The 19,462-nt window shown below is 36.0% G+C and overlaps 1 protein-coding gene across 4 annotated transcripts in view; it reads left to right on the top strand.

The window, feature by feature from the left end:
* The window catches only part of ADGB (androglobin), a 172,548-nt gene that overhangs the window by 97,466 nt on the left and 55,620 nt on the right, over positions 1-19,462 (top strand). For all 4 annotated transcript variants that reach the window (XM_013056253.2, XM_013056252.2, XM_013056251.2 and 1 more), the window contains 6 exons: positions 3,932-4,067; positions 4,681-4,818; positions 7,000-7,093; positions 11,458-11,592; positions 12,093-12,246; positions 16,071-16,258. In XM_013056253.2, the coding sequence (XP_012911707.1) occupies positions 3,932-4,067; positions 4,681-4,818; positions 7,000-7,093; positions 11,458-11,592; positions 12,093-12,246; positions 16,071-16,258 (845 nt within the window). The remainder of the gene's footprint in view (positions 1-3,931; positions 4,068-4,680; positions 4,819-6,999; positions 7,094-11,457; positions 11,593-12,092; positions 12,247-16,070; positions 16,259-19,462) is intronic.

Below are 19,462 nucleotides of genomic sequence, written 5' to 3'. Positions count from 1 at the left end.
TTTCCCCCCTTAAGTGAACTCTGTTATCAATCCACTCTTTAAGGTGGTGGTTGTAGATGGCTTAAGGCGGTATTCCCAAACCTTAAAAATAAGCAAATAATTAAATCATCATAGGACTAGAAAGTTGTGGTCTCCATTGCTACATCTGGTCCTGAAGCCATAGTTGGTATTCAACATCTCTCTCCTCTACCAACCATTCTAGAGTTCTCCTTTCTTCCATCCAAAGCTTCAGTTGTTCTTGTTGCCTGGTGGGTGACCTAGACTTCTAATCCTGATGTGCCCAAGACCTTGATTGCCTTACTCTTTTCAGGCTGTGATTAATCATTTACTGCGGAAGCACCAAGAAGTGTCCCAGTGAATTCAAACATAATTCTTCTTGTCCCCATTATGGAGTAGAAACCCTAGTACTTCATGACAGTCAGGGTAAATTCTCCCCACACAGCATTATATTTTTTCCTTTTCTCCTACTCGCATACCTGAATGAGAAGCTCAAAGCAACCAGGCCTATATCATAACTTAGGTTTATTGTAAATCATAACACGTTGCCTGATGGAAACATCCGTTGCGAAATAATGGTGAGAGAGGCCAATCTTACTTCTAATTTTTGAATCCCTATGTGTCTTAGCTTTTACAGATACAACACTGCATGTTGGTTTTTGGTTCTGTTCATGTATACCATGCCCTGGAAGATATCCTGTCAGTTCTACAAGATGTCATCACAAGGATGGCCTCTTAGCTGAGACTTTTATATGCCATTTCAATTTACCAGGAGTTTTATCGGTTCCTTCTGCAGTATATATTAGGCCCATTGAGTCCAAGACATTCTCCAGTGGTTAAATCTTCTCTGTATAATATGACCTTGCTCCCAGGGGATGTTAGGTTGGATCTAATGTTTGTAAATCAGACTTTCCATAACCCCTTGGACAATGATACTGGCAGAGGCACCAAAGAAAGAGAAAGCAAACTCATATTTGAGGTAAGTGTCAATGCTAGGAAGGACAAAATGGAGACAGGAAGTATTATGTCTGAATTTGCTGGGACATGTCTTGGTGCTTCTGTATACCCTTGATAGAAGCCCACTGAAATAAACTTGCTACCATACAACTGACTGGAATCCCCGGAGGATGGTATTGTATTAAAGTTTCTGCTACTGACAGATTGCTAAACCTGGATAAAAGAGAGCCCAAACTGTTGGAGCCATTCGCAGTTCCTGTCTCTGCCACCCAGATTACTTGTGCATGAATCTGCTGTCGCTAGGCCAGATCTAATATGTAAAGGACCTTTGTGCATGCTTCATTTACACAAAAGGGAGCAATTTTGGTAACGAAATACTTTAAATTTTTGAATACTTTTACATTTTTATATTACATAGTTATGTGACACTTTTTTAGAGCCACATCCCATAAATCAATAAATTTCAAATTTATCTACCATAAACAATTCCAGATGGGTCAGGTAAGTATCCCACAGATAAGGACTCTCTCACTAGTGAATAACACTAGTGTGTTTTCTGGGAGATCTTTCATTAGCAATGTTTATAACACAATTGGACAAGGTGATCTTTCTTTGTTTCCCACGGTGCTCAAATCTCCTAGAGATCTTTCTTTTGCTTTGGATTCTGCTCAACCTTAAGGCCTTCTAAGTCATTCAGTAAATGATTGGAATAATATTCCCCAAAGCAGAATATTTTATCAGGAATTCCAGAGAAGACTATGAAGGACTGGCCTCTTTCTTAATTGTAGTATCTTATCCTTTACCTTAGAAGGGATGTCCCAGCATGCCTAATCCTCTAGACCCCTGAAATCACTGATATGGTGAATCCATGAATCTGTGAGATTATTCCCTACTCTCTAACATGCATGTGTCTTAATCAGGATGTCAGAGTAATGGCCCCTTCCTGCCCTCAGGTCCGAGTTCACTGCTGTCATCAACATTCACACAGAACCCAGATTGATATCCTGTAGAACACCAACATGATCAAGGACACTGAACACTTAAGTGTAGGAGAGTAGGAGGATTAATATAACCAGTTATTTTTTTTATTTTTATCTTAGACACTGAAATACTTAGAGCATTTTGTTAGCATGGCACAAAAAACAAATCTAACTCATTTAAGTCATAACAAGGAGTTAGTTGTGCTAATTTATTATAAGGATATAGGGAGGTCTTGGCTCCCAAGGATAGGAAGGACTCAGTGGAGAACTTTAAAGAAGGGATAGACAGCCTTTGGAACATATCTTCTTCATTTTGTTTTTCTTCTTGTAAACATGTTGTCTCTACTCCTAAATTCATATCATGGAAAAACTGACTCCTGACTTGCATCACTTTCCCATATGAGGCCAGTTTAGAATGTCTTGATCCTGATTTCAAACTATTCAACCAAAGTAACAATGATTTGCTCAGCATGGGTTAGGTGGTTTCTTGCAGGCTTATCCACCATTGTCAGTTGATGGGGCAGTTACAAATATAGATTATGAGATTAAGTCCTTTTCTCTAAACATATGGAGAAGGGTGAGAAGTAGTCAGAAAATGTGGACTAAGCAGGAAGTACAATAATCATATGTCTTTGAAGAGCACTGTATTTCACCAATTCTAAGGGGCACATTTCTTTCCACATTTTAACATGAGAAGGAAATCAGAGTCTGCCTTGTAATTGGTGGTTCCTTATAGTTATTGCTGGCCAGGTAGCCTTCAGAATTCTCTGCACACACATGGACATGTTCATAAGGGTTCATACTGTTACTGCTTCTAAAGAAATATGTGTATTGTTTGACAAAGGCCTAATCCTTCTGGGAAGAGAAATCACATTAGAGAGCCTCTGAAAAAAACAAGATAGCAGAGGGATTTTCCCCACACCAGACTGATACCTCTCCCCACCTCCGGGGCCCAGGGAAAAGAGAGAGAAGGAGAAGAGAATGTGGCTAAAAATCATCTCAGATGCTGTCCCAGGCACCTTACATAATCCACTAAGCACATTACTCCCTGTGGACAAATAAGTAGATAAAAATAATCCAGCAGCAAGGTGCTGGGCCTTGGTTGGCATTCTCAGTGGAAAGACTGGGTAAATGGAATCTCAGAATTTCAAGATAAAAACTATGAAAATAAAATTGGAAGAAGGAATATGTGTTCTGGTTATGGTCTAAAAACCTTCCATGGGTGGTCTTTGGTAGGATCAGAAGTGAGTCAGCACCAGCACTTACTGACGGGGGTCGGTGGTTTGAGTGAAACCCCAGGGACAAAAGTAGAATGCACTTTAGGCAATGGTACTTCAAAGCTTGACAACATAAAGGACAAAATTATATAGGAAAACACACATATTAAATATCTTCAAAAAGTGACTTGCAAGGGTAAGAGTTTGAATATGAATGTTTTCAGAATTCTTAACCAAAACTTAGGCAGCTCATTTTATTTCTTCATTTGTGTTTCGGTGTGATGAATGATGGAAAAGCTCTGTCTAAACAAATCTAAAAGAGCTTTTTCAGTAGGAAGCAAGTATTCATAGATGAAAATAAGCAAGTAATAAAAAATCCAAACAGCATATTTTCTTTTTTGGTAACACATGAAACAATAGTGTGTCTTACAGTGGATTACATTTTAGAACAAATGAAATATAATATTCAATTTGCTTAATTAAGGACACAGGCCATATTTTTCATCTTATGCTTTATCTCTTTAAACAGTTATATTCTGATTGAGGGTACATTATAAACGTTATAGTGATTAAATTTTATTAAACTAGAAATAGTAAGGTGATAAGTAATTTTGCTTTCTTCCTGGGTGAGTGAGACTTCAAAATCTTCTGTTATTGTGCATCTGAGAAATACGTATTTTTATTTTTAGAGTATTTAAAGTTCTTTAGAGCCTCTTTGGCCCAGGTAATGCCATTTTCTTGGTTTAAAAAAAATGTACTAACATATTTTCTCTTTTTCAGGTTTTTCATATTTCTTTATGGCGCTTAATGAAAAAAACTCAGCTAACAAAACCTCCTCCCAACTTTAAATTTGCATTTCGTGCTATGGTTTTGGATTTGGAGTTACTCGATTTCTCCTTAGAAGAGGTTTCTTTAGGTACTGAATAGTTTAGATACTTGTTTGACAAAAGGCTTTCTAGGCTTATAGAAGAGAAGTAATTTGAAAAAAGCACAAAGTTTTTGTGGAGTAGGTAGAGACATGGAGAATTCAAGCTGTGCTCTGGGAAGCCCACAGTTCTCCAAGGATCTGTCATGTGTCCCCAACTTCCATATTTCCAGGGAAGCCCAGAATTTCCCTGTTCTATTTGTTTCTTCCCTGAAAGACTATGAATGTCGCTAACATTTATGGTATGATTTGAGGAATTCTGGGAAGATCTTCAGATCCAAGTAACTCTCCTTTCCTGCTCTCCCTATGCTCTAGTCATGCAATTTTAATATTTTCTTTCAATTTTGAGAGAAACTCCTCACTATTTTCACAGAATAATTAATAGAAGCTTACTCATGGGTCAATATGTAGTGTTTCCCTTTTCCAGAGTGTTTACATTCTAAAAAAGGGCCACCTACAGAGCAGAATATTAATTATAAAAATAAATCTATCATTGTGGCACTTTATATGTCAGGGTACTTTAGCAGTTAAAAGCATTGAGAACTGGGGAAAGGATTAAATACTTTAACTTAAACTTCAGTCCAAAATTTTTTTCTCTTTCCAGCGGAATGGGTCGATGTTAAATACTCTCTACCAGTGAGTGATAAAGAATATTCTCCCGAGGAAGTAGCAGCAGCAATTAAAATTCAAGCCATGTGGAGAGGGAGTTATGTCAGATTGCTTATGAAAGCTAGAACACCAGGTATCATGTTCTAGTCATTTATAAAATAAACTTGTGTATGTAAGAAGGAATATTTGTGTGCTAAGGAAAAACATTTTGGAGTCGTCTTACTTTACTATTGGGCTGATTCTTTGTAACTTTATAAATATTGGAATTCCAGGGCACCTGAGTGGCTCAGTGGGTTAAAGCCTCTGCCTTCGGCTCAGGTCATGATCCCAGGGTTCTGGGATCAAGCCCCTCATCGGGCTCTCTGCTTGGCGGGAAGCCTGCTTCTGCCTCTCTCTCTTCTTGCCTCTCTGCCTACTTGTGATCTCTGTCTGTCAAGTAAATAAATAAAATCTTAAAAAAAAAAATTGAAATTCCTTGAGGTCAGAATGCATGTCAGCACCCTTACTTTCTAGCTGCCAGAATTGACCACAGTACCTGGTACAGAGTAAGCACAAAGCAAATATGTGCTGGAAGAAAGAATGAAGGAGTCAGTGGAAGATCCGCTGTGTCTTCCCAGTCTGTTGTGTCTTAAAACACCGACAGCCCGTCTTTTCCTCCATGCATCTCCAATACCTAGCAGAATGCTACAGCAGTCAGCTTCAGCTAAGTCATGGATATTTTATATTTGTAGACCATTTTTCAAAGAAATAAATGAATGAATGGGTAAATGAATGAATGAGCTGAATGAAGGAAGCTTTCATATGTCCATGTGGTATATGTTTAGAGTACACAGAATGCGTTTGCAGTGTATTCTAGCTGTTAAGCCAAATTATCAGTGTATCCTATTAAATTATTTAGGTATGTATGATGAACTTTTTGTGAAAAAGGTTATTTTATTTTAGCTTTTTATCAACTTAAAATAAAACACTGCAGGGCAAAACTATATTTAATTATTTTCATTTTGCAGATTTTGTTTCATAAAAAAAGTTTCAAAAGAAAATTCCAATAGAATTCTGTTTGAGGGTTTTATTTATTTGAGAGGGGACAGAGAGAGAGAGAGCGCACGCGTGCTTGCAAATGCACAAGTCAGGGGAAAGGGAGAGGGAGGAGCAGACAACCCCCTGAGCAGGGAGCCCAACTCTGGGCTCCATCTGGGGACTCTGAGATCATGACCTGAGCTGAAGGCAGACACTTAACTGACTGAGACACCCAGATGCACCAGCCAATAGAATTCTTTGAATGTACTGAAACATTTTGTTGTAAAGTGTCTCTATTGGAAGTATTTAATGGGAATAATCAAAATGTCCATCTCAGCGGGGAAAACTACAGATACACAAATGTAAAGTTAATTAACTGTATTGTATAATTGTGTGTGAGAAAAATATTACTGTTGCTTAATTTTGCTATTATTCTATTAGAAAAAGTAAAGATAGATTTATCAAATCAAATATATAGTAAAATATATTTTTTGTCCACATATGCTGTAAAAATTATATTTAAACAATGGTTTTATTTCTCTTTTGAGACATAAAAACTTGAACAACTTAATAATGTTTTAATAATTAATAATATATGCATTTCTTTCACTTAACGCTTATTTATTGTGTGCACAGCACTGTTCTAAATTCTGACTCTGTTGAAGTCAGGTAAACTGACAGTTTCTGCTTTGATGAACCTTGTGTTCTAGTGGTGATAGACATACAATGGACAAGTAAATATATTAAGATATCAATTTCAGATGCTAGTAAGTGTTATGAAGACATTACAATAGGATAATTTGGGAAAAAGTCAGTTTCTGACATGTTAAATTTGAGCCAGCTAGTATGTATTTGCATTTTTCTTACCATTTTCATTTACTCCTAAACAAATGTGGATTATGGGATTGAGCTTTAGTGGGATCCCATTAGCCATTGTTTTTTAGAAAAATTGGATGAATTTTTTTTTTTTTCTGTCGTAAAAACTTTCATAAGGAACTTTTGGTGACAAAAGGTCTCCTGATATAAACTCTTTGATGAGACTCTTCAATTAGATCAAGGGACACTTTGTGATTTTTAAACTGAAGATGAAGGGAACAGCACAAATTGATGAGCAGAGCCGTTGACTAGAAGTTTATAACTTTATATTTTAGCAAAATTTTGCTGCTAATAAAGCCTGTGGCTTTGGATACCACCTTGTAAATTTCAGCTTCTTTATCTGTAAAAGAAGAGCTTTGAACAAGATGATCTTTCAGACATCTCGCAGTTTTTATATTGCATTTTTAATTACTATTTTTAGATACAAAAGAAAATGCCAGTGTTGCAGACACTCTTCAAAAAGTTTGGAGTATATTGGAACCGAATATAGAACAGTATGCAGTTTCTCTCTTAAGGTAAAGCAGTATAATGAAGTTTCTTATTATAGTATCTTGGTATCCTTCAAGTTCCTGTTCAAGTGCTACCATGTTCATTGAGTGTTCCTAATCACCACAGTGAAGAAACCGCTTCTTCTGAACTTCCACAATATTTTATCTGAAGCATTTCTATGGTACTTGTTGCTTTTGATTTATTGTAATTACACTTAATTAAGATCCTAAACAGAAAACCTCTGAGAAGCAGAGCAAAGTTTCCTGAAGTCTTATGGTGCTGATGTGACCACAGTCAGAGACCTACTAGGGAAGGGGACTCCAGCAAATAATTAGAATTGTCAGTTGAGGGGCGCCTGGGTGGCTCAGTAGGTTAAAGCCTCTGCCTTCCGCTCAGGTCATGATCCAGGGTTCTGGGATCCAGCCCCGCATCGGGCTCTCTGCTCAGCAGGGAGCCTGCTTCCTCCTCTCTCTCTCTGCCTGCCTCTCTGTCTAGTTATGATCTCTGTCAAATAAATAAATAAATAAATGTTGGTTGAAATCTCTGAACAGTAACAATCTAGAAATAGGGATAAACTGGAAGTAGACTGAGCCTCAACAAAACTGTACTGTAGCCACAAACCATATCTGAGCAACAGGATAACTTGAACAAAACTGAGAAATTATAAATTATAAATTACTTATATATATCTGTGCATATCTATCTATATATATGCACATACAGACATATATAAAAGAAGCAAATCCTCTGGTGATGTTGGAGTTAGCAAGCAAAATGTCAAAACCTGATTGTACTGGTAATGCCAAAGAAAATAAAGAATAAGAAAAATTGGATTAAAACTTCAGATAAATAAAGCAGAGTCAAATGGAAATTACATAAATGATTTTAACAACTATATTAAAGATTTACTTGTAGGTTTAACAGCAGATTAGTCAGAACAGAAGAAAAGATTGGTGAACTTGGAGATAGGTCAATAGAAAAGTATCCAAACTGAAGCCTAGGAGAAAATGAATAGGAAGTAAGAAAGGAGCATAAGGGACATATGGAATATGCTCAAAAGTCCAAATATCATCACTATAGCCCTGGACTATAAAAAGATAATAACTGAGAACTTTCCAAAACTGGTAAAATGTATCAACTCACATTTTCAGGAGACTGCAAGCCGACTCCATGCAGAAAGGTTACAAAGAAAAGTATTCCTATACTCACTACAGTCAAACTACTGAAAAAAAAAAAAAAAAACCAAAAGAAAAACCTTCAAATCAGCCAGAAAAATAATGCATATTATCTTCAAAGAGCAATCAACAAATAGCTACATATAAAAATAAATTCATGACCTAAAGCAATGAAAAAAGTAGATGCTAGGTATAAATTTTTAAAGAGTTCTAAGGTTATAACATTATGCAGAAATGGTAAAAGTAATAATTTAAATGAAATGCTAACAGAGGAGGAATGCATGATACCCTTTCTAGCAATATACTAATGAAAAGCTAGTGAATTTAGGAAGAAATAATATTAATCTCACAAATCTTCTAGAGAACAGAAAAAGAAGAAACACTAACCAATTCATAATCTTGATTTAAAAAATTCAACAAGGTCAGTAAAAAAATGAAATTGCAAACTAATCACCTTCTTCAAATTGCAAACCAATGACCCTTTGAATAGATGCAAAAAATATGGAATAAAACATTTAAAAATCAACATTAGAATTAAATAAAAAGGAAAATGTCTTATAATTCAATGGGCCTCTCATTCCCAGAGATATACTGCTGGTTTAAGTTTAGAAGATTTATCCTTTTAAGTCAGTACAATGACAGAAAAGCAACAAATGATTTGATCCTCCAGATAGATTCAGTAAAAACATTTGATAGGATTTAACATTAATTAAAAATTATTATTTTTTGTTTGTTTTTAGAAAACTTGGACTTTTAGAGAAGAAAAATTTAGAGAAATCTTTCATTAATATGGTATTAGTATCTGGTATTTTTAAGACTTAACTACAAACATGACTAGTGGTGAGATTTTGAAAGCATTTTCTTGGGTTGTTCTCATTTCTTGGGAAATGAGACAAAAATGTCTGCCTGATAACTTCTATTCACAATAACCCTGGAATAATTCTGAGGACAAAGTGTCAATAAAACAAAATGAAGGTCATTAGAATTTGAAGGGAAAAAATAAAACCACCACTGTTTACAGATAATATGAGTGTATAAGTAGAAAATATTTTAAAATCTAAAGAAAAATTATTAGAGTTAATAAGAGAATTAAGAAGAGTTTCTGGAGATAAGGTCAATATAAAATAACAATTGGATTTCTACTTATAAGCAACAGACAAATCAAAATTATATATGAAAATATATCAAAATGTAAAATAACCTTAAAAATAATGAAAAAATCATGATGAACCAAATACCAAAATTTTAAACATGGGGAAAATCGAAATCTATACAGTACTTGCTTAACCCTTAGGGTAAGTGTGTTATTCACCTCACCCTAATCCTGGCCCACGGACACTGATCATCCAGCCTGACTGATTTGCACACATCTTTCAGTATGACTCCCGATCTACTCATTATCAGGTGTGTGGCCTGGGTAAGTCTCTTATCCTCTCTAAGGTTAAAATTAAAATTTCATTAATAATATGAAATATTTTATTAATAATATTTAATATAGGGAAATAATTTTAATATAGGAGAAACAATATCTATCTCATAGTACTATTCTTTTATAAGGCTGTAAAGAAAATTTAAGGTAACACAGGAAAAGTACTTAGCACAAACTACAGAATACTCATTACAAAGCCTTAATTATAAATACTACTTTATTATTACTACTAAATGGGGAACTTTGAGGTCCTGGAATCCAGCCTTAACACTCTCAGATCTTAGGCAGAGAACTTTCCCAAGTGAACTCTGGGCAAGGCTCAGTTTACTGATATAACTTTCTTTCTGTACTAGGATGTAAAGTTAAAAGAAAATCTTTCAAGTTGGCGGGAATATTTCTCTGGGTCATTCAATATAGTGCATCAGAGTTTTGATGGCCCAATATGCATTGGAATTTCCCGAGACTTATGAAAAAATATGGAATGTATGATGGGAACAATGACTGGGGTACCTCTAAATCCCTCCCTTGTCTTAGAATGGGAACTAGTCCCATTACAGTCAGTTTCCTCAGTGACCTGTTTAGCTGCTGTGTTGGCTCAGTCAACACCCACATTTGAATTAGGCCAGCTCCCACGTGTAAGTGCCCTGTATTGACAGACCACCACACTAAAGTTTTCAGTTAGGGCTATCAGGTTATTTATCATTTGAACTGGGACAGTTTTACAAAAGGGACAGAGGAAACATAATAATTATGACAAGATTATGAGTATAAACCAGGACTGCCCCAGGCAAACCAGGATTTGTGGTCAATCTTTGTTCTCATAACTAACCTAAAAGGCTTAAAACTCTCCCCAAAATAAATCTGTCAATTTCCTTCCATCATCAAAGATCAGTGATCAAATGAAGCATGTGAATTCTATCCCCCATAAGACTCTCCACAGCTTTGCTTCTCACCTATGGTACAATCAAGCCATCTGCCTCCTGGAAGGCAAGAACACCACTAGATCTGTCTATACCTCTAATACAGAACAATTTTCTATGGCCTTTATGGCTTCCATCCCAGCTAATTCCCATAGACATTATACAAAAGACCCTAGATTGCTGGTGCTACTGAAGCTAGATCCAGTTCCTGGCCATGGAAGGAAAAGAACCTAGAGCCTCTCTCACATGACTTCCATCAAGCTCTGAAATATGCCACAGCCCTCCAGGGGCAAACACGGAGAAATCTCACTCCATAATTCTTTTAACCAGTTGCACATAACACTCTCTTATGGGCCAGAAATTACGCAGAAGGAAAACTGACATTCTCCCCTTGATCATGGCCTTAGTTTTTTGTTTTAATTCTTTTTTACAAATCCATTCCTTACTTTAAACTCCATTCTACTATCGATTCCCATGGGAATTCCAGACCTTGAGTGGACCTCACCTAGATTTATTGCTACTTTGCCTCTTCCTGTTTTCCTACCCTTGTAGTTTGAGCTTTGGTGCTGATTTCCCATCTCTAAACTGTAATTACTTTCTTGATCATGAATTAAGTTCCCCTTTGATTAAGAACTTCAGATAACTTTAAAGACCTTTGAGAGACATCTTTCATAGTTGACCTGGAATGGGCTCCCTGAACTGAGTGCCCTGCACTATGAACTCCATAGCCTTTGATCAAGGACTCAATCCAGCCAACAACAGACTGTGATACTTGTGTTATTTTCCCTACTTCTTTTTTTGTAAATAAAAACTTATTTTAAAAGTTGCCTTTGTCATTGGAACTTAATTTATTTTTACATTTCTAGACTAATGTTTAAAAGCAAGTGCAAGTCTATTGAATCTTATCCATGCTATCAAGATGAGGAAACTAAGATCGTTTTTGCTGACTATACTGTGGCTTATGCAGACCAGCTACCAAATAGTTGGTTTATAGTATTCAGGTGAGGCTATCATAAATCCGTATATGATGTCATCTTTAAATAGCATGCAATAGTCATATATATAGAGTTTTATTTATGGTAGTAGTAAAAATATGAATTTACAGGTTGTTTTCACAACTTAACACTTCTTCCCCATCTGTTATGCATAAATGAGATTTATAGGAATTTTATCCATATTTTTTAAATAAAATATGAAGAATGTGAAACTTATTAGTATTTTTACGAGTATGATAAACATAATAAATTGATGTTACCAGTATAGAAAGAAATTATTTAATTTTCAAGCAATATCATATTAGGTAAAAGTCATGAATTACTTATAAAATGGGATTTCTTAAAGGGCTTGCATTTACACTACAAAATAGTATATTAATAATGAAAAAATATGTATACTGTGTAGTTATTTGAAATTTTAGACTTTTTTCTTTCTTGCCTGAAACCAAATTTCAAACTTTTTTTATGATTCGCATCAAGATGAAGTTCATTGTTTTTAATTGCAGAGAAACATTTTTGGTTCCTCAAGATATGATTTTGGTTCCCAAAGTATATACTACACTTCCAGTCTGCATGCTCCACATTGTTAATAATGACACAATGGAACAAGTGCCAAAGGTGTTCCAAAGAGTAGTGCCTTATCATTATACCAAGAATAAGGTATGTGTAAAATTTATTTTCCCCATATGTTAGATTGGCAGTGAGAAGCCAGCACCTTAATAAGAGTCCAGGAGCAGGTAGAGCACATGTGCTTTTCAACCTACTTAACAGAGGAATAGGGTCCTGGTCTTCTTCTGTAGAAGTCCCATTTATTTGACAACCCAAGGTACTTAATTTGAGTGCTAGAACATTCATCTCTCAGCTCTTTTTTTTCTCTTCCTCTGTGAAGAAAATATAACAAAAGGAAAGTATTGGAGATTCCTATTAAAATCATAAAATCATACAAATCCTTAAAATGGAAATGGAGGTGAAGGTGGACTCATTTAGTCCAATTCTTCAATCAAATTAGCTGGTTGTCTCAGTTTCCCACTGGGTTTTTATTCCAGCCCTAAATATTTCAGAAGATTGTGCTTACAGGGGCACTCGTCACCCACCACCCCAGTCTTTTCTAGGGCTACACAGATTCCTTAAAAAACACTTGGTGCATTATTCCTGAAGCATGATAGACCTTGATTTCTGATGATCCCTCTCAAATCATGTTGCCTGTTTATTTGTATCTCAAATTTGTGTTTTTGATTATTTCCTCTAAGAGGGGAAGCATAACAAAAGGGCGTATACACCCACACTGGAAACTGGGAGATTTGTTTTGGCTCTGATTTCATTCTTTCATTCTTTACCTATATGGCTTTGAATCTTTTCATTTTTCTCTTTGAGCTATGGTTGTATTTGATTTTCAAAGTTCATTTCAGCCCATGATTCTGTGTATTACTTTGCACACATTAAGACATACTTATCTAATAAATACTGGTTTATAGGAATGAATGATAAATTTTTAAAAACATTAACTCCACAAAAAACCTAATTGCTCTTTTGAGTTGTTTAAGAGGTTTTTTAAAATTGAAATTTATATTTTTTTAAGGTTTAGAAGGGTTTTGGGACACCTGGATGGCTCAGTCAGTTAAGCCTCTGCTTTTGGCTTAGGGTCATGGGAGCCAGCCCCATGTTCTGCTCCCTGCTCTGTGGAGAGCCTGCTTCTCCCTCTCCCTCTGCCTGCTGCCCGCCCTGTTTGTTCCATCTTTCTCTCAAATAAAGAAAATTTTCTAAAAAAAAAAAAGCTTTGGAAGAGTTTAAAGACTTCATTGCAACTCTTAGTAGCAATAAATGAGAGCAGTTTTAGCTTCACAACAAAACCGAGAGGAAAACACAGAGATTTCCCATATACACCCTGCCCCTACATGTGCACAGCCTCTCCCATTATCGACAAGCCCTAGCAGAGTGGCACACTTATTAAGTTGATCATCCTACCTTGAAACATTATAATCCCCCGAAGTCCATAGTTTATATTATGGTTCACTGTTGGTGGTGTACACGCTATGGGTTTGGATGGATGTAAAATGACATGTGTCCGTTATCATGGTATCATAGAGAGTGTTTTATAGTCCTAAAAAATCCTCTGTGGACTCTTAATCTCACAAAACAAACTGAGGGTTGCCGGGAGGAGGGAGGTAAGGAGAGGGTGGTTGGGTTATGGACATTGGGAAAGGTATGTGCTAAGGTGAATGCTGTGATGTGTGTAAACCTGGTGATTCACAGACCTGTATCCCTGGGGCTACTAATACATTGTATGTTAATAAAAAAATTAAAAAGAAAAAAAGAAATGTGCTTATAAAAGTAAAAAATAAAATCCTCTGTGATCCATCTATGTATTCCTCCTCCCCCTCGCCCGACCTTTTGTGTGTCTCCATAGTTTTGTCTTTTCCAGAATGTGGTAAAGTTGGAATCCTATAGTGTGTAATCTTTTCAGATTGGTTTCTTTCACTAAAAAACATACATTTAAGATCTTTCCATGTCTATTTGTGGCTTAATAGCTCATTTCTTTTTAATAATAATATTCCGCTGCTGCTTGTATCAAAATTCTTCTGCCTATTCACCTACCGAAGGACATCTTGGTTGCTTCCAAGTCATGGTAGTTATGAACAAAGCACCTACAAATGTTTGTGTGCGAGTTTTTGTGCGGACATAAATTTTTGACATAAATACCAAGGAGCACTATTGCTGGACTGTATAATAAGAATTTTGTAAGAAACCACCAAACTGTCCTTCAAAGTGTCTGTACTATTTTCATTCCAACCAGCAGTGAATGAAAGTTCCTGATGCTGCTCTGAGTATCCTCATTGGCATTTGGTATTTCCGGTGTTACGGACTGGGGCTATTCTAATAGGAATGTAGTTGTATCTCATGGTGGTTTGAGTTTCTCTGCTAATATACAATATGAAACATCTTTTTGTCTGCCTATTTGCTGTCTATATATCTTCTCTGGTGAGAAGTCTGTTGAAAGTTTTAACTAGGTTTTTTGTTTTCTTATTTTCTTATTTTTTTTGTTTTCTTGTTTATCTTTGTTTTTCTTGTTTTCTTATTTTCTTATTTTGTTTTAACTAGGTTTTTTGTTTTCTTATTATTTTTTTCTTGTTTTCTTGTTTTTCTTTGTTTTTCTTGTTTTCTTATTTTGTTTTAACTAGGTTTTTGTTTTCTTATTTTCTTATTTTGTTTTCTTATTTCTTATTTTAGGTAAGTCCTTTATTATATGTGTCTTTTGCAAATATGGAAGTATTCAGGAATAAATTACTCAGGAGCCTTGAAGTTGTTTAGAATAGTCAGGTTCACTCTTAAAACCCTATCCCTGGTTTAGCTTTAGACTTCCACTTATCGATATCTATCCCACCATTTTATAACACTTTTTTTCCTTCTCAAACTTTTTCTCTGAGCCTAGACAAACACAAAATCAGAGTCATGTCATTTTATTTTGCTTCTGAATGCATTAGTACTACAAGCTCAAAAAATAATGAGAATTGCAATAAATCTGTGCATTATACAAGTAAAAATACTTTAGCATATATGAATTTATCTTCCTTTATTTCCTTCCCCCAAAATAATGTTAAACGGTCTTTATTGGTGTTGTAATTCTCATCTCATTATGGGTATTGAAATTCTGGGTAATATTCCTAGATGTTTATTGCAATGTGTTGAATTCATTCTGTCTTATATATTTTTACTTTTTATTTCTGGAAATCTAAACACATCAGAGAGTTTCCTTTGTATCAGAATTGACAGGAATACAAATCTGTATTTTTCTTCCTTATTAGAAGTGTCTGGAATTACAAACTCAGAATTACTTTGAACTTTTGTATCTCATTATGATATCATGCTCTTGCTTCACTGACATTTTTGCCAAATGGATATCCAATTATATAGAACCAAGTTATTACCCACTATGATATTATCCCAGGATACTTAGGGGCTTCTTTCCCCAACCTAAAGAGCTCATCTCCATACTCCTATCTGGTTTCCCTCAAACCAGATCTTTTGTTAACTTGATAGCTTTATCTATCAGTTGTCATTATGAGGGAATTACATTTCCATAAATGCTTCTGTTCCTCTCATCTTGTATTTAAAAAACAGGGACATTTCTTAGGAAGTTATTGGGTTACTGCAGGGTGATGCAGTGATAAAAATCTACCTTAACCAACATTAGCAGAATTGGAAGAAAATTTAACAATCATATGTCAGAGTTACACACTTTGTGTTATAGCTTGAGAACCACACAAACAAAAGCGTTAGAGTTACTAATTTTCTATGAAAACATGTAAAATCCTCTATGAGGAATTTCCAAAATGTAATGCTAATGATTTTCTTTTGTGAAGGGATCTTGGGATTTTCATGTATATCAAGATAATAAAGCATTTTACTACTGTGAAGCCATGTGTTGTACCTTTGAGAGATCAGTAACGGTAAGCCTTACTTCTGTCTAATTCTCTTTCCTCTAGAAAGGCTATACATTTGTGGCCGAAGCATTTACTGGTGACACATACGTACCATCCTCACGATGGAAACTACGCATCATTGGGTCCTGTAATCCACTCCCATGCCTATCTCGAGAGTCTCCATGCAACACTTTTACTATAAAGGAAATCAGAGATTACTACATACCCAATGATAAGAAAATTTTATTCAGGTATAAGTATATGGCAGAAGGGAAATGCCCCAACTGGCATTTTTTGTCACCAGTTGGGTGCTAATACGTTGTCCTTCACCAACTATGTCTACAGAGGTTGGACCTCTAGATACGCACAGGGCTCAGGGCTTGACCACACTTAACTACTAGTATATGACTATATTATTGAGGAAGTAAGGGTCACCTGTAATCAAACAACCTAGAAACAATCACTTTTAGTATCTTGTTACATTTTCTTATGGTGGTTTTTCCTAGTCATAGATTAACATTATTGAAATCCTAACATAATTAAAGTTTTATAATCTGACCTTTTTACTTAGCATTATGGTGTGCACATTTCCCAATGCTGTTAAGACATTTTGTGAACTCTTTTTCATAATTACGTGGTAATCATTTGTAGGAAAATACAACAATTTACTGATTATTTTTTGTTACAATCTTCCCATTTCTACTTTTTCTGTAGTATTAATAGAGATGTGATAGGTGTACTTTATTGTAAATATTAAAGTAAATTTTTGATTATTGTCTAAAGATTTATTATTTTAAAGAGATTATATATTTTAAAGATTCCATATATATTGGTAAATTTGTTTACTAAAGAAACACCTAAGTCTATTTGACAATATATGTATAAATATAATTTTCTGCATTCTGGCTAGTTTTCCCCTCTAACTCTTAGTTATTTGTGTTTTAAAACTTTTTGTCTTTTAAAGAACTAGCATGCATTTTTGTATTATAAAATAACCAGTAGTGGGCGCATGGGTGGCTCAGTCATTAAGTGGCTGACTTCCTCTCAGGTCTTGATCCCAGGGTCCTAGGATCCAGGCCCATATCCTGCCTCTTCTCCTTTTGCCAATCCTCCTACTTGCGTTCCCTCTCTCTCTATGTCTTTCTACATCAATATATCCAGTATATACATCAATATATACAGTATATACCCAGCATTTGTTTTAGTTTTTCTATTTGTTTATATATTTTATATGTAGGTAAAAGTTTAGAGAAAATACTGAAAGAAAATATATGAACTGGGGCTAGTAGCTGGGGCAGAAAATTCTCTTTTTTTAAATTTTATTTTATTTCTCAGTGTTCCAAAGTTCATTGTTTGTGCACCACACCCAGTGCTCCATGCAGTATGTGCCCTCCGTAACACCCACCACCATGCTCACCCAACCCCCACTCTCCTCCCCTCAAAAATCCTCAGTTTGTTTCTCAGAGTCCACAGTTCTCATGGTTTGTCTTCTCCTCCAATTTCCCCCAAGTCACTTCTCCTCTCTCTTTTTAATTTGTCTGCCTCTTGTCATGTATCTGCACATTGGCTCTTAGAAAGAAAGCAAGAAAAAAAGGGAAAAAAGTAGGAAGGAAACATACAAGCAATTAAAAATTACAACTGTGATAAGATAGTTTTACTACTCTAGCAGGAGGCCACTGTATTACACTGTAGGACCACTAACAGGCTAACGAGTGACATTTAACGCAATATCTAAATTTGTCCTAGAAGCTGGTCCTAAAGCTGTGAAGCTTAGTGGGGGGCAAGGTGAGGAGGGAACTATTTCATGAGCAAATGTGATAGTTCAGAAATTAAGAAGTGTATGACCTTCTCAGGGGACTGAAGACGTTTGTTTGCAAAGTGGGGCTCTAGAAGGCTCTGGCACGGGTAAGGGTAGAGAGGCAGGCAGAACCCTTTCCTGAAGAGCCTCATAAAGCAAGAGATTAAGACTTTATCTCAGAGGCAAAACATGCTTTGAGGAGTTTTAAGAGAAATGGCCAAAACAGACTTGTGTTGAGACATTATGTCTGCAAAGCATGGATTGAAAAAATACATATTTTAAATATAATTTCTAAGAGCAGAAATGTTGTTAGAACCATATTATTGTGAAATTATATGTAATCATACAAAGTACAGAATATGGAATAACGAAAAATTGAAAAGACTGCAGTGTGCTGAATGGACAAAGGGCAGTGTAACTGGAGACAGAGGAACCAGACAGGAAGAAGCTTTGAAATAACCCAGGTGTGTTCTGATGACAACCTGGAGCATGTCAGTGGAGTCGTTTGCTAGTGCTGCCATAACAAAATTCCACAAAGTGGCGAAGTAGGTGCCCTCAATAACCGAAATCAATTGTCTCATAGTCTCATGGTTTTGGATGCCAGAAGACGGAAATCAAAGTATCAGCAGGAATGGTGCCTACTGAGTGCTGTGAGGGACAAGCTATTCCATGCTTTCTCCTAGCCTCTGGAGGTTTCTGATAATCCTTGGTGTTCTTTGACATATACTTATCACCATGGTCTTTGTATTCATCTTTACTTGGCATTCACTCTGTGTCTCTGTTTCCAAATTTCCTGTCTCATAAGGACATCTATCGGTTATATTGGATTAAGGCCCACCCTAATGACCTCATGTGAACTTGATTCCCTCAGAAAGAAATGTCCAAAAAAGGTGACATTGTGTGGTACTGCAGATACTCCAGGTCCTGGACTCCAACATAGCATGTATGGCGGGGCACAAATGAAACCATACTAGGCAGTGACAGTGGATCTGGAGAGAAGAGAAAGGGTTTTAAGACATGAGGAAGTCAAATTGACAGTCCTGATTGGTTGGGACTCCTGGGATCTGACTTGGGATCAGGGGACAGTAAGTGTCCTTTACTTAGTGGTTACAGGGAGAAAACCCCATTTTCAGGTTGGGCAATAGGAAGATAATTAGTTCATTTTTAGATGTTAATTATGGGTAGGTCAGTGAAATGTCCAAGTGATATTGCATAAGGAATGGGGCTGGAGGCACAAATCTGAGAACTATTATTCTGTTTCTGTCCATGGAAATGCCCAGGGAAGTTTGTCCCATAACAGTCAGACTTGGACAGAACATTAAGATTCTCTGATACTTATAGGAATGTCAATGGGGAAAGAAGTCTAAAAAACAGCAACACCAAAATAGGAGGTACAGAAATTGTTACATGTGTCAGAGAAGAGTTTTTGAAGAAGAGTAAATGAGGGTTGACTCAACCTTATCAAATTCTCCTGAGAAGTCAAGAAAGATGAGAACTGAAATTTCTACAGGGTGGTGACAAGCTGCTGAAATTTGCAAGAGCAAGGTTAGCACTCCTATTGGGGACTGAGTAGAATATCGTGAGCCAATAGAAAGAGATGGGGTTGTGGACAGTGGCAATCAACCACTCTCCTTTGATGTCAAGCTGGGGAGGAGTG

The sequence above is a fragment of the Mustela putorius genome, unplaced genomic scaffold (genome assembly GCF_011764305.1).
Source record: "Mustela putorius furo isolate JIRA1106 unplaced genomic scaffold, ASM1176430v1.1 tig00003863_pilon_pilon_pilon, whole genome shotgun sequence".
In the NCBI taxonomy this organism is placed as follows: Eukaryota; Metazoa; Chordata; class Mammalia; order Carnivora; family Mustelidae; genus Mustela; species Mustela putorius.
This window is presented reverse-complemented; position numbering and strand designations above follow the sequence as displayed.